At 43.0% G+C, this 16,413-nt stretch overlaps 1 protein-coding gene across 4 annotated transcripts in view; it reads left to right on the top strand.

Annotated features, from left to right (window-relative positions):
• The first annotated feature begins 279 nt into the window (after positions 1 to 279).
• HERC4 (HECT and RLD domain containing E3 ubiquitin protein ligase 4) overlaps positions 280 to 16,413 on the top strand; it is a 60,629-nt gene continuing 44,495 nt past the window's right edge. Inside the window, exons 1-4 of one of the 4 annotated variants that reach the window (XM_084845400.1) lie at positions 280 to 784; positions 9,047 to 9,102; positions 13,726 to 14,011; positions 15,532 to 15,691. In XM_084845400.1, coding sequence (XP_084701526.1) covers positions 13,786 to 14,011; positions 15,532 to 15,691 — 386 coding nt within the window. In that variant the 5' untranslated portion in view covers positions 280 to 784; positions 9,047 to 9,102; positions 13,726 to 13,785. The other 3 variants (XM_084845399.1, XR_014789354.1, XM_084845401.1) reach the window with 3 other exon arrangements.

The following is a 16,413-nucleotide window of genomic DNA, read 5'->3' as shown; positions in this document are numbered from 1 at the left end:
TGGTACTTTACAGTGCAATCCTGTACATACCTGCTCAGAAGTTATTGTTAGTAGTGGGACTTATTTCCAAGTAAGTGTGTATAGGACTGCAGCCACATAAAAATAGGCAGAGGAAGGAAGGGTAGCCCTGCGAATCTTACAGTCTAAATTGCGCTGACTAATTCTAAACGTCTTTGCTAAGAAGTCTAGGATTTATTCCCAACTAGCAATAGCGATGTTTCCTAACTGGACGTCAGACCCCACCGAGTTATTTATGTGGGGCTTCCAAGTAGATGTGTTGGCTGTGTGCGACTGAGTGGGGCGGCGATAACCGTTTTTTCCCTGACTCCTGGAGATGTTTTTTCCGAGCAGCCTAAGCAAGTCGGAGAGAAGGAAAAAAACGCCGGCCTCGCCTGGCCTGGCCTGTGAAGTAACTCGGGAGAAAGTCTCCCGACCTTTCCCGACAGGAGGGTGGGGAAGGGTCGAGTCAGAGAGTGCTTCCCGCCCGCTTCGGTTCTCTACGCAAGCGGGTTAGGCGCTTGCGCATTGCCAGAGCCGAGCCGGCGCTTCTGGGCCTGTTCTCTGTGCGCGCCCGTCCGCCCACCTAAGGCAGCTTATACGAAATCAGAGGCTGTCGCACTCCAGGGCCCGGAGTGGCAGCTTTCCCTTTCTGAGGGAACCAGGGACGGCCGCTGTCGTGCAGGAGCCTCAGTGAGTCCCGCTTGACAGGGAGGCCTTGCTTGTTGCTTCCCGAGGGGACACGCTGTGGAGAGGAGGAGGAGGAGGAGGAGGGAAACCAGGGCGGGTAGGTGGCCGGCGGGGGAATACGGGCTCGGGGTGGAGTCCGGGCCTGACATAGAGGCGGGGAGGCGGTTTGTGGAGTCTGCCTTTGGCCGGAGGAAAGGAGCTGGGACCCGGGGCAGACAAGGGGCCGGGCTCGTCTGGGGCTTCTCTTCCTCCTCGCTGTGCCTCCGAGTCGCAGCAGCAGCACCGCCACCCTAGTGCCCGCTGCTCGTCTTCTCTAAGTGGAGGGGGGAAGCATTGTAGGGCGAGCACCATTTGGGGGCGGCGGGCAGCGCAGAGTCCAAAGGGGGACTTTTGACAGCTCTTAGCAGCCCCTCTCTTTTCTTCTTGGTGAGAACGGTGGGGTGTATGAAAAGTGGGACGCCCCTCAATGCAGGACTGTTGGGGGAAAGAAGCCTCTTAAATGAAAAGTCCCAAGGCCGCAGGCCGTAGCTGAAAATGCGACCAGGAGACCAAAGGGCTGTGTGTGTGTGTGTGTGTGCGAGACAGAGAGAGAGGAGGGGGAGAAAAGCAGTGTGGAACGCACCGTCTAAATAGAGGTACCTGAATAAGTTTCAAGTTACTTAATACTTAAGTGGATTACATATTTTAAAATGTTCTTTATTAAAAAGTATGTAGTGGAATTTGCTACTGCAGGAAGTGGAGATAGACACACATTTGGATGGCTTTAAAAGGGGACTTAGGTCGCAATCCTATAGCTGCTAGTCAGCGGCTAGATGGCCATAGGATAGTGCAGTTCCCGGGAACTGACCTCAGGGCCCGCGCTCCGAGGTCTGTTCCCTGAGAACTGACCTCCACCCCCTCCTGCACTGCCTTGTAGGCAGCGTGGAATGGCCTTGCGCTCAGAAGAGGAGTGTGGAGTGGCAAAAATGCGTTCCTGGGGGTGTGCCGGGGTGGGGAGGGTGGAAGTGCCATTCCGACACGTCCTATGCATTGTCCGGCATTCGCCCCCCCCACACCTTTCCGTGGCTAGACAGCTGAAATCAGCTGTCTAGCCGCGAATGCAGGGCAGCTGAAGTATGGAGGGGATGATCCCCTTCATGCTTCTCCTGCCCTGCATTGGATAGGCACTTGTCTCCGAGTTAGGTGGCAGCTGCCTATCCCAATAGGATTGTGCCCTTAAGTCACTAGACAAATTCATGGAGGATAAGGCTATCAGTGGCTACTAGTCATGATAGCTATATGCTATGGGGAGGTAGTATGTCTCTGAGTACCAGTTGCTGGGAAACATGAGTAGGAGGGTATTATCGCACCTCATTTCCTGCTGGTGGGCTTCCCATAGGTGTCTGGTTGGCTACTGTGGGAAGCAGGGTCCTGGACTAGATACAGCTGTAGTCTGCTCCAGCACAGCTGTTCTTATGTCTAGATAACCAACTTCCTTTATACTCATTGGCTTATATGCCTATAAATGCTTTTTACTGCCTATATGCTTTTTCTTATACGTCTACTAGTAAAAGGGCTGTTCTTTGTTTTGTTTTTAAATAAAAAGTGAAATATTACTGAGGGGACCAATACCTGTTCGGTCAAGGCATGCAGCCCAGTTTTTTTTACTCAGAAGTAGGTCATATGTGTTCAGTGAGGCTTACTTCCAAATAAGTGTATATAAGATTGTAACTCTACAGCTCAATTCCATGAATGCTTACTTATCACAGACCCTATCAGACTCATCAAAGTTGCGGGGCAGGGGGAAGTGGGAGAGAGCTAGTATAAGATGCCATGATCTTGACTTGGCATTCACTGTGTCAAAAGGTGTTTGCTCTGTAATTCTTCTTCTGCACATGGCCTTCAGCCAAGATGTAAAGAACTGTCTTATAAACTGTATAGCCCAACTGGTTATAAACCACATAGTCCAGTTGGTATTCAACAGGGCTTACTTCCAAATAAGTGTGTTTAGGTCTGCAGCCTCAGTGCTTCCTAATCTAATGTTCTTACCAAAACAGTTTACATTAATACATAATAATCCAGAACCTGGGGGATATCAGATCAAAATATTTCATCCCTCGCGTTCCTTCTGTCCCATAACAGGTGTGTAAGGTATGTTGAGTTTTCAGGCACACATTTCGTAATTAATCTTGTAATGTTCAGAGTGCCATCATAACCACGACTGCTAGAGCAGAGTTAAAAACTCTTTCAAGGGTTAGTTTGGTGTATGTATTGAGCTCTGTGGTGTTTTGCTAAGGGAGATCCACTGTGTTCCAGAGAGTATCATGTTAACGCTAACTATCCCAATAGTATTACTATTGACATCTGTTTAATTCCATAAGGATGTGATGCATTGTAGCGAATGCAGAAGTGGCCTAGTGCTCTGTGATCCTGTTAAGAAGAGGGCAAAAGCCACTGGCACCACTGAGCATGTGTTCCAAAATAGATGCTTTTTCTGATAGATGTGGTATGGCCCACATTTACATGTATGAGAGAAAGGAAGAGTGCACTAATACATTTACATAGGAGTAATGACAATGTGGCAGCGGTGTTAATTGTTAAAGATGCAGGACATGTGAGGCTCTGGTGATTTGGAAATGTTGAACTGAAGTTGTGGGCTTAATGGAGGTGAGCATAAAGGAGGTATGTTCTGGAATAAGAATCAATAGTTATAAAATAAAGGACATAGTCATTAAAAAAAAACGCTATTATGGAACTTGGCTCTTTGTTGTTTTTATCCCAGAGCAGACAGACATTGTATGCAGGTTTACTCTCGATATCGGTTCTAGTTGTAAAGATAACCATAATACTTTTTGTTGTATTAAGGGAGTGTATGAATGTATGCAGTAAACATTAAATACAGTTTAATGCATGTCTAAAAACTGGTAGAATAGAGGCATCTTTGGATCTTCATTTTTAGAAAGGTAGATATTCAGAGTTTGTTAGTGTTCATCCTGAATAAAGTGACTCTGATGTATGCAAGTGATGTAGCAACAGTGATTCATCCTGTGTGTGCTTCTGCAAACCTCTAGGTTTATACAGTAGATCTTTTCAGAGTTCTTGGGTGTGTGACTAAAAGGAAATCATAAATAATCTAAATGGAATAGAGCTGTAATCAGACTTATTCCCACCTGGTCCTTTTCTAATTGATTCTATTAAAAGTTTATCAAAGCCAGATAAATGTTTTACAGTGCAATCTTGTGCATGACTACTCAGATATTTTCAGTGGGTCGTATTCCTGGATAAGTCTGTATAGGATTGTAGACTTACAGTGCTATCCTTTGCCTGCCTATTCAGAAGTAAGTCACACTGGGTCTTACTCCCAAGTAAGTGTGCATATGATTGCAGCCACAGATAAGTATATTGCAGGATGGCAATAGAAAAACAACTCAGATTAGTGAGAAAAGAGAAATTGGATTGATGTATATTAATTGTAATAACTGATAAAGGCCACGTTTCTCAAGTCTGTCTTGTGGATGCAAACCCTGCTCTAATTAGTAAGCTTCCTCATTATTGCTTTATCCCACATTTTTAGCTAATGAAGATTTTGGACGGAGAGGATTTTTTCCAATAAAATGCAGTACCCATTGTAGCTACCATTAGTAAATGTGATACTAGTTCCAAATCTGTAGCCAGATCTTTCTAACTTCCTTATAGTCTCAAGTAATACAATAAAATGAGAAATCCTTTGTTTCCACACACCCCTGCCGAAACCTTATCCTATATATATATATATATATATATATACACACACACACACACACACATATAATTCAAAGTCGGGAGTTAGTTGGTCATGCCTTCTTGACTGCCTTCCTGTTGACCGATTCTCATGAAACACACTTCATTGGAAAGCTCTTGACATGCAGATTCCACGAATAACAACAGTTTTCTCTATAATTCAAAGTCAGGAGTTTGTTTATGTCCATAAAGCTTTTTTCGTCTTCTTAAAGAACTAGGCTGTCTTCTCTAACAATGTACTATGAAGTTTTATTGTTAATATCAAAAAATGTCAAGTATAATTAAACAAACATAATTGCAAATTAGAGCAAAATGAAATATGAACACAAAAAAGTCTATGTACACCTTTATAAACACAGGTGCAGATCAACGTACAATGATATGCCAGTAACATACAGTCTGTAAACAAATCATGAAGGGTTTGAGAGACACCTACAGTTAAAAGTAATCCAGTCGAAGTTTAGTTTTTGCTCAGAAAGGAAGTGTCTAGCTGTTAACATTTATATCTTCCACACATTACTGACATGCCTAGACATCAAATGCTTACCAGTAACAGTAACTGGCAGGTGAACCACGAGTCTAAGTGTGCCTCATGCCACCATGCTAATTCTGCCCCTTCAGCCCCTAGAGAAGAAGCTTTGCACTCCCATCTGGATGCTGCTGCGCTCCCCTCAGCAAGCCTGCATATGGCAGCGACCTGTCAGCCTCTTGATGACTGTGAAGCTCTGGCCAGTCTTGCATTGGTCAGTATCTCAAACCAGCCCAGGTGTAGGAGGCAGATATTGGCAACCGTGACAAGGTTGTCGGCGTGAACACTTGACGCCTTGTTTTTCAGTGGTGAATCGTCTACTCTTTACTGCGGAAAGGTTTCACTACCACCGCTAACAGTTCCAGACTTCATCCGCCACATCGTCACCAGCGGCAGCACTCATGGCAAGCAATTCCTGAAGGACATTCGCAAGTACAACAGTGCCCTAGGCTTTGCTTCCTTCTACAAACCACCCAAGGTGGCACAGCTGTAAGATTCCGGTCCGTTCCTTTTCAAGGTGCAAGGCTCAATTTACCATCTGATGGGCACTTTGCAGTCAAATGAGACTCCAGGCTATGACCAGCTGTACATTCTTGACACCAGTGAGGCCATTATGATTCACCTTGAGAGAGCAGAGCACACTGGATCGCACCTTGCTGGAGTCACTCACTAACCTCCTACTTATTGTTAATCCATACACTAATGAGTACCGGCATGTCAGTGAGATCCTTGAGCATGAGAATGCTGCCACACTTGCTGTTGGACATGCACCAGTGGACATATCAGTGTGCTTCCATCATGACTACAGAATAGTGAACACTATGGCTCACTCTGAAAACCTGTGTCTCTGAAATTGCTGCTGTGTTTGTTACCTTGGATGGCTTTCTTTCAGCTGATTGTTGTCTGATAGTATACCCTCAAGGTGGACAGTGCCGCAGGATCTCCTATATGGAGAGTCATGGCGACCCTTTCATTTACCCTTTGCTGCACTAAGGCTGGATGGGGTCCTGGGATGGTGCATGTTGCAGCCAAGCAAACCAAGTTGGCATCTATCTGCCTGCACCTGTCTTCTGCCATGGACAACTCTACGTTGCCATGAGTCATGTGCACTCATTGGCAGACTTCAAGATTCAAGTCGTCGATGGACCAGAACAAGGACGCCCTGGAGTTTACACCAAGAAAATTGTTTTTAAGGAAGTTTTGTAAAGATAAAAGATGTAACACTTGGAATGTTTCAATAAACACCATTAGTCAAATTAAACCTTATATTAGAATTGATTTTTCTTTGTGAACTGTGTTTGCGGGTAACCAACTCGTATGGACAAAATCTACTCTAGTGACAGAATATCTTCTACAACAGCCTATCTTCTATATATATAAAAGTCACAAATTGTGTGTGGGTTTGTGTGTTTGTGGCTGGCTGCAAGGCCGTCCGTAACGCAGGGAATAAGGGGGAGCTGGCCTGGGTGTAATCACACTGTGGGGTCCCACTGAGCCTGTCACTTGGGCCCTACAGTTGCTGCCCCTTTTACTTCACATTCTCACTTGCCAGAGTGTATGACAGGAGTCACTGGGTTACATTATTACTTTGGTTATACTTTCCCTTACTAACAAGTACAAGTACCTCTCAGTCATGGTACAGGCCAGGTTTCTGATTTCAGCTACGAGTCATCCTATTGCCCTTTCACTCTATTGGTCTCTTTCTCATTCACTCTGACTTCCTTCACCTTGGATTGGCTGGCCGCCGTTTGTTCCCTCCCCTTCATTTGTAGTTTCTTTTCTGACTGTGCAGAGCATTTAGTTTCCCCTCTTCCTGCAATATCCAGTGAGCAAGCAAGTTAGTGTTAAATATCTTTACCCCTTTCAATGCCAGATATATCTGTTAGTAGTGTATGATTAACACTAAAGTGAAATGTGGTGCGGTGTGTGCTCGCCTGTCTGAGGGGCTGGGATGACACAGTGGAGTGGAGACTTAGGGCTTTATTCTCCATGTTTCTCCCATGGGCAGTTATATGTTGTGTGTTCTAGAGTGGGTTCCCCGAATCAGTTGTATATCTTTGCTCCAACTGGAAAAACAACAAATGTTGTTTATAAACAAGCCTTACAATGAACTTCTACTTTACTAATATTTAACTTTAGGTCCATAGTTGTTGGCGCCATCGCCATCATGTCGCCCATCATGCTGCTCGGGAATCTCCAGGTTCTTCCCACATACAGTTATACCTTCCAGAATAAGTTTGTAACAATAAGCGAAAATTGTGTTGTGTGCTCTTTATAAGATTTTTTTTTTAAAATAAATAAACAAAAAATCTCCTCAATTTTCCTTTTCACCTTTCTTATGGAGCCTTTCCGAGAACCGTAAGCCTACCTTACTGTGTTTCTAACAAATAGTGCCTATGACAAAATTATATCCCGGGCAACGCTGGGTATATCAGCTAGTTGTACTGTAAACCAGTGTTAATTAGGGATGTACGAAAGTCACTTACCTTTCGCGGATTATGTTGATGGTGGGGGGGGAGGCGTTCCATCCCTCCCCCCGGAATCCTCAACGGGGGGGAGGCGCTCCGTTCCTCCCCCCCCCCCCCGGAATCCTCACAGTCGGCTGTGCTCCGCAGCAGCTCCGCAAAGCACCCGGTCAGGCCCAGCCAGGCCAGAGCTGTCCGCAGCCGGATTTCCGGCCGCGGAGGGCTCTGGGTAAAAAAAACAACAACAAACCCGCGTACGCAAATGGCGGCAGCTACGGCCGCCGCCATTTGCGTTCCTTATTTTTGCCATCTTAAATCTACGTAAATATTTACGTAGACTATGACGGCGAAAATGAAGGGAAACGCAAATAGCGTAGCGGGCGCTATTTGCGTCCCTTTTTGATTCACCATTTTAGCCTACATAAATATTTACGTAGGCTAAAACGTCGACTCAAAAAGGGATGCAAATAGTGCCTGCTACGCTATTTGCGTTCCCCTTTATTTTCGCCGTCATGGTCTATGTAAATATTTACGTAGATTAAGACGGCAGAAATAAGGAACGCAAATGGCGGCGGCCGTAGCTGCCGCCATTTGCGTACGCAGGTTTTTGGTTTTTTTAAACTCACCCAACCATGATAGGCTACGTAAATCTTTACGTAGCCTATCACGTCTTTTTTTTTTTTACAAGGCTGGAAATGGTGGCGGTGGCAGCCGGTCGGAAGACCAGCAGCCGCCGCTGCCCAGAAGATCCGCCACAGATAAGTCTCATCCCAGGGGGGATCCGCGGGGGGGTGGCAGGCCGTTCCGCCACGGAGTTCGGGGGGCCGAATGCACTGGCATTGGGCCTCACCGAGATCCGTGGCAGAATTCTCTGACATACCTACTGTTAATATTTAAAACACCAAGTGCTACTTGTACTTAATTAAAAAAAAAATCTTTCAGATACTAAGAAAATTAGTATTAGATTTCTGTAACTATAATCATATGGAAAATCTTTATGCAGGTCCTTATCCCATTTTAGCTGAAACTTCTCTTTATCAAGAACCCTAGTGTTTATTTACAACAATATTGTAAAGCGTCTTTCGTTTTCCGTTGTTTTACTGTTTGTCTTGTGTTGCTTGTTAAATGAACTTTGTGCTTTGCCAGTCATTGCATTGCAAAACTGTCTTTCTTATTGGAGTGGCATGAAGAGTGATGATTTAAAAAATTAGCACATTGTGTGGCATCTTAGAAATAAAATTATGACTAAGTGTGCTGAGTGTTGTATAGAAGGCTGTTGGGTGTGCTTTATTATCTTCTCTGTAGTGACCTGAGTAACCTTGTGTGCCACAGCAATATCATGACAGAGAGGAGGCTGGGTATCCATTCCATTACACTGCAGATAGGATTTGGCCATTAGATGCTTTAAAGTGCGTTCCTGAAGAATAGCAGTATATTTTCTAGCACATTTCTAGCAAATGAAAATAAAAGTCTTAAGTTTACCATGTCCATCCTTCCAGACTCTTTTAAAATGCTATTCTAATAGCAAAGCTAATTTGTAGATTATTTGCTTGAGATAGGAGAAAACTTGGATTCCTGTAATTTTTGTGTGTTTATCTTGTAACAGGTTGAAACTGAATTTGCTGTCACTAACATGGATGCATGAAGGCTACTATGTGATAAGTATGTTCAAGCTCAAGGCAGCACCATCTTGCATGTCTCCTAAATGTGACAGGATATAGTTAATTATAGTGGTAGGATATAGTTAATTATTTTCTGTTTTTCAGTCTGAGGCTGTAATCCTATGGATAGGAGAAAATCTCATTGAACTCAGTGGGACTTAATTTCCAAGTAAACATGTTTAGAATTGAGCTGAAAATTATTTCAAGGGTTGGCCCAGAGGTGAGGATTGGGGGGTGGATATGTCAAAATCTGAGGGGAGGGGTGTTTCCCAAGTCTCCAAAATATCTAAAGTTTTTTTTAATGTGTTGGCGGTATCTTCTGTTATAGAAAAATGGAGTTTGTAATTACAGTGCTGTGACTGATTAGAATAGGAATGGACAACTTTTTGGGGCCTGTGGACACATTTGGCAGTTTGAGAAATTGTCCTGGGCACCACTACAAAATGGCTGTCATGGAAGGTGTAGCTAGTCACAAAGGGCAATAACCTGCCCAAAAGACTGAGTACATGGCAGAGGTAGGAGCTGAGCCCCAACACACTAAACAACTTTTTGAAACCCACAGTTTTCAGCGCCAACTGAAACCTATAGAAGAATTTGGATGAGAAAGTTTTTCTCTTCCCCCTGTCTGCTAGCAATTCATTCCCCCATCTCTTTTTATTTCTCAGCTGAGCTCACCACCTGTTGACATTCTCTCTTTAACACACACATACATACCCCCTGTATTGTCCCGGCCGTGGGCTGCTAAGGTTTGGAGGTGCCGAGATAATGATAAGCCAGATCCAGGTTTGCTTACAAGGAGACTTTATTGAGTGCTTACAGCACACAGGCATACCTAATGGTTGGATCAGACAGCTTCTCTGAACCCAGAGCCATGGGATGAAATGGGTTTTATACCATACATGTCAGCAGTGAGGCAGCACGACAGAAGCAAGCGTTAATTAGTGTTCATTTGCAACTTTCCCAGCATAGGCTAACAGTATTTGTGCAGAGGGAAAACAATCAGAACTTTCCCAGCACAGCCACCTGTAACTCGGCATAAACATAGCCTCACTTCTCAGGCACATCCTAGGCCCTGATAAGACACTAGCCTTCTTTAGCATGGAATGTGCTGAGGCCACGCTATCGACCTTTGACTCATCCCACATGCTCAGAGGCCTACTAGCAAGGAAATTGCACTTACAATGAACCTAAGCCAAGCATTATGGATCTCTAAGCCCCTCTAAAACTACAGGTGTCTTGGTTACACTCCTGGGGCCATTACACCCCCCCACACACACACATTTATCCATCATGAATACATACATATGTAAATTCATGCTTACATCTCCCCTTCCCTTCTCCTCCTCCTCACTGCAAGCACATGAAAAATCACACTCACTCTTTTTCAGGATCTCCCCAGAAACCCTCTAACCCTTTTTCTCTCCCTCTTTCTCACAGACATGCAGCCCCCATCCATTCAGACACAGAAGCACATAACCATCCCTAATCCCCAGGTTGCTTCCACCTGGTTTCCCCAGCCCCCACTGGCTTCTTGCTGGTCTCCCTACTCCACCTCTCCACTAACCACCTTTTGCCTTCCCTGATTCCCAGCTGGCTCTTCTTAGGCACCCCACCTTTCTCTAGTCCCCCACTGCTTTCTGTAGCCCTTCCCTGCCAAGCTTACCAGATGCGAGTCTGTGTTTCTTTCCCCCCTTTTTCTTGGTGGTGGGGTGCACTGCAAAGGAAAGCATTGGCCTACAACCACCCACCATCTTAATGTCCTAAGAATGTCTCTGAGCCCCCACATGTGGCGTAGGAACAGTCATGGAAAAAGATGGCCGTGTCTAGAATCCCTCACTTTGCTTCGAAGTCATTCCAACCATAAGAAAATCCAGCCATAAGAAAAAGAAAATAAAAAGTGGGAGGGGTAGGGCACGTCAGGGGGCACCAAGAAAGGAATCTGGGGGTGCACTGATGCCACAGGTGCCATGTTGCCAACCCCTGATATAGGCTATAAGTATATATTAAGATGCAGTTGTGGCCCTTCAGGTGTTTTGGACTACAAACTCTATCCGCCCTAGCCAATATAGCCAATGGTAAGGGATGATGGGAGTTGTAAGCCAAAACATCTGGAGGGCCACAAGTCATCCACCCTGATATAGAGGTAGGAAATGGTTTTTCAGAACTTCAATTAATATTTTTACCAAATGATTTGAAAATTCTTGAAGGTATTATTCAGGCCCTACTTCTGCTTTTTAACTTGTGAAGGCTGTGTTATATTACCATGTAGAACTGTTTTATGTCTTTACATACTGATATTTAATGGATGTAATTAGACGCCATAGAACCAGAATTGGCAAAGTATTGTCAGAGTGGATTTAAGCTGATTTAGGGTGCAATCCTGTGGAAAAATCCTACGCCCTGCCAGGCTGTTGCTGGCAGGGCGGGAGGAGGATGGAGGGGATTTTGCCTCTCATTCCACCAAAAAAGAAGAAAAGGCTCAGCTAGACAGGATCCTAAGCCTCTCCTGTTTCTGCCCACTGTCTTGCCCGCTATTCACCCTCCTTGAAGCCTCCCGAGGTTGCTTTTTTGCAACCTTGAAAGCAGGCGCCACAGCTCTTTCTGTGGCGGCTACAAGGGGGCAGGGGAAGGTTCGGATCTCAGAGTCCCCCTCCCAAGGTCGTAGGAGCATCTATGGCCTTGGAAGTGGATCTCCGAAACATCCTATGGTCTCTGGGATTCTCCTCCAGGGACCATAGGATTGGTCTCTTAGCCCCCTTTTAAGCAATTAATGTTAACTTGTGTCTTTCTAGAATGTTTCGTAAGTGTAAATTGGATTCAATACTGATTTATAAAACTGAGAATGATTGCTTTGAGTTTGCAAGAAATTCAACAAAGTCTTTTCAGATCAAGGAACATTTGTCAACACATTTAATACTTTAGTAGTTGTAATAAAAATGAAAGTAATAATAAATGGAAGTGATGCCAGATTTCATTGACCCGGGAGGTTAAATACCCATCTAATAATGTAACATGCAACCGAGCATTGCTCATCAGCAAAGACACTGCAAAATATTGTCCTTCAATCTAGCATGCCCAGTAATTTTAGGGTGGCCCTAAAAGGGGGATTCCTGCTTCATACCTTTCACAGAAAATAGATTTGTACTTTAATCGTTATCATGTTTATGTAGAAGAATGTCCCATTGATTTTAATGAAATTTGCTTACAATTGAGGGCTGCTTCACATAAGACTAATTTCTGATATGGAAGTCACTTCGTGTTGGAAATTGGATGAATCCAGTGCCCTTGTAGTTATGAGTGTGTGGTCATCACTCCTTGACTACTTTTAAACATGCAATTAAAGACTTGGATGGTTCAGTTTGCTTTTAATTGGTGCTGGCCCATATTTCATATTTTGCGTTTTATGGTTTTAACAATGCTATTTTTAGTATTGATTTGTAATAGAATGGTATTTTAATACTGCTGTTTTAGTCAATTGTATTCATATATTAATATTTTACTGTTTCAAGCTTTTATTTTGTACACTGTCTTGAGAAAGTTTTTATCTTTAAAGGCAGTATAGAAACATCATCATCGTCATTATTATTTTCCTACATGGACATGGCCCTCTGCAATCACAACCTGACTGAGGGTAGTTAGTGCTTTAAGCCCCAGTGTATTGCTAGCCAAAGCGGACTTGATTAGAATACTGGCAAGAGGGAGAGGCCTATATGAGAATGTGACCTACTGGGTAGAAGGTCAGTTGTTCTGGAATTGCCATCTCAAGATCTCAGGATATATTTACAAATGGTATACAAGATGGCTCAGATATTATATTTTAGAACAGCTTTGTGGTTAAGATAGTATGCATGTGACTTTCACATAACTTATTTTTCCACCACGTTGAAAATCTAAAGCTTGCTACCTTAATTATGATTGACCTTATAAACAGTTGAAATGGTATTTTTTGGCTTCTGGGAGTAACATACCAACCACACTGAGATCCAGTTTTCATGTAATGAGAAGCCACCGTAGGTGAATTTCCCTGTGGGGTTTTCATTACAGTTGTGGCTGCCATTTTCAATATTTGAGCTGTGGTGGGGGCACACCTTGCTTGTCGTTATGTGTTAACCTGGTGAGGGTGAGTTGTTGGGGTGGTTGAAAAACAACCCAGAACCCATGAGCTGTTTTAGGGTTGCGGGTGGCTTGTTAACCACCCCAGTAATCCACCCTCTCCAGGTTTGCACGTAACAACAAGCTACGGTGTGCCCCCACCATGGCTTGAAGATTCAAAATGGTTTCTGTTGCCACGATAGGAAGTCCCACAGGGAAATTCACCTATGGAGGCTTCTTGTTACATGCAAATGAGGTCTCAGCTACCAAGAAATGTTTCCACTTCTAATATCTTGAGATCAAGATTTACCAATACTGCTAGCAAAAGAGTTTTTTGAAATCATTAGATAAGTAATATTTTAGGGAACATGCAACAATCACATTTAAAGACAGGGTTTTAAAACTATAGACTTCATATAACGAGATCTGAAATTCTTGCAGTGTTTTTATTTGGTAATGGATGGCTGAAAGTTGTGCATCCTATTCTAAATACTAACTTAAATTCTCTCCCCCCTCCCCCCGCCCCATACAGTGATACTTGAAGACTATCTTTGAACACTGAAGTTGGTAGATCATTGAGAAAGTTGGCAGCATGTTATGTTGGGGAAATGCCTCTTTTGGACAGCTTGGATTGGGGGGCATTGATGAAGAGGTTGTCCTAGAACCCAGACGATGCAATTTTTTCCTGAACAAAAAGGTTCGAGATGTAGGCTGTGGACTAAGGCACACTGTGTTTGTCTTGGATGATGGAACTGTGTATACATGTGGATGTAATGATTTAGGACAATTAGGACATGAGAAGTCCAGGAAAAGACCGGGTAAGTTTAAAAACAGTGGTAGATATTAACTGGTAGATATTACATAGTTCTAGTTCTGTATGTAGGTACAAGTTTCGCGTGCTTGAATGCATATTGTTAATTTGATGCTTCTGAGTAATTAAAACATGCTTTTTTATAGCATTTTTTAAAGTTTCCTTTTAAAAATAATTATGTTTGGGACTTCAAGATTTAGAAAATAGCATATCTGCAGAATCCTATATAGGACCTATATGGTCTGCAATATTAATACTTTTAGGTACATCTTTTGTTGTGGTACTGTATATCCTGGAAACCTTACTGAAATGTGATTTGAACCAGGAGGTGGTGAGCTGTGCTCTCAACATATATGGGGCTGCTCCATATCATCAATTTTGTACTTGGGAAAGGATCCCCCTGTATTTGAAACTGTGACTTTCCCTTCAAAATACACATGAAATGGGAGTTAGGTAGGTGATAAACTAGGAAGGATATGAGATTTGAAGGGAAAGTCTACTACTGATGTATGTTGGTGTCATTCATAATTGAAGAATGAAGTATTCTCTATTCAGTTAGCTCTTCACAAATACAAAAACTCATATATTCTCAGATGTATTGGAATATCCAGAACACCAGTGATCATGTTAGAAATAAAGTTTGGATGGCTTTACTCCATAAAAATGGTAACATTAATTGGTTCAGAGTATTTTCTAGGATGAGAATGGTGTAGTAGTAGTTGCTTAGATTACCAGCATGTTTCCAGAACTAGTAGATCTTCAAGAATACAAGCAGCTCTGTTTCCTACTGACATTTGCTACCAAAATAAAAAGCCTCTTGATAAAGTTTTAAATATATAATTATAAATATGTAAGGTATTTTATGACAGTTTGGACATTCTTAGAGCATGGATTTCTGTTTTCCAGGAGAACATCTATATGGGGGTAGGATTAAAAATATATAGTTGTCTTTTTTGTCATTGGAGGGTTAATGATTACCGCTAACACCAGCAATAATAACACCTTAATTTTCAGTACTCCTTTATGTTTGGGTGTTTCTTTCAATTGATACTCAAGAGGACACATGAGTTGGATTGGAGCAACTAAATGTGACTCACTTTGGGTACAAGTAGACATGATTCAGGAGTTTTGTCGTTAGAAGCTCCTATGTGGTTAAAAGCAGCTGTGAGGTTTCCCAGATCAGATGGGGACTGTGGCAGTAGGGAGAGAAGTTAACATGTTCCATTTTTTAAATTCAAATCACTTCCCTACCAAAGCTGCTATTTCCCTCATGGATGAAAGCATACAGGTATCTTGGATTTGTTCCTTAGTAAGGAAAAACAACAACAACAACCCACACCCATTAGTACAGGTGGATATCCACATCGTTCCCTGGATTGTGGTTTATAGCTTCTCTTACCTCAGATAAAGGAGATCTGATAGGCTTGTAGGCACACATTTAGCTGCTTCAATTGTGCATAATATTCTGGAAATGTTTGAGCAAGAGCAGTATAAGATGATGCCACTTTTTTCCCTTGATGATTACAGAGCAGGTTGGTGCCCTGGATGCTCAAAATATTGTAGCTGTTTCATGTGGAGAAGCCCACACATTAGCATTAAATGACAAGGGTCAAGTCTATGCTTGGGGTTTTGCTGTAGATGGACAGCTTGGCTTGCCTGGAACTGAGGAATATACCAGAGTGCCCAGGTAAAAAGTAATAAAAATAGGTTTTTAAAATTGTAATCTCTTAGAAAAATGCTTCCCTATACATTTGCAAAAAAAAGTTGTATTGCTCCATTTGTGCTTATTCAGAATTTTTAAAGTTCAATTTTGTACAAAATAGTTTACACCTATACATTCTTGAGAGTTGTTCTAGTGTAGTGACTAAGGGCAGTATCCCAAGCTGCCCTTGTGCTAGCGGGAATGACTGCTAGTGCAATGAGAGGCTAGCACTTCTTAGAGCAGCTGAAAACTAGCCAAAACTAGTATTCCCAGAATGGAATAAATCAGTGGAGTTTGCAGAAGGGAGCTCTGCTGACCTGTCCCATTCAGGAAATGCTAGTTTCTGTTCATTCCTGGGGTTTCTCAAGGAAGCACTAGCAGTTATTCTTTCTAGCACAACCTAGTGAGCAGTGGCAAGCTGCCAGCTTTGGATGCTGCCCTAAGAGTTGAGATGAGAACTCCCTGGTTCAAGACTCAGCCACGAACTCAGGTGGCTTAGACAAGCCTCTGTCTCTCAGTCTTAGCCTCTACACTGCAATATGGGGATAATACTGGTGTACCTTACAGGGTTGTTGTAAGGATTATTAATATATGTTAAGTACTTTGAATACTTTATCAAGAGTTATATAAATACTAAAAATTATTAGAGCACAATCCTACGCAAGTTTAGACAGAAAAATGCTCTACAGCTCTCAGTATCCCCCAGC

Source organism: Heloderma suspectum, chromosome 3 (genome assembly GCF_057233095.1).
Source record: "Heloderma suspectum isolate Gila_16-S chromosome 3, 16-S_ref, whole genome shotgun sequence".
NCBI classification, from domain to species: Eukaryota; Metazoa; Chordata; class Lepidosauria; order Squamata; family Helodermatidae; genus Heloderma; species Heloderma suspectum.
Note: the sequence above shows the minus strand (reverse complement) of the source record. Positions and strands in the feature narration are given on the sequence as shown.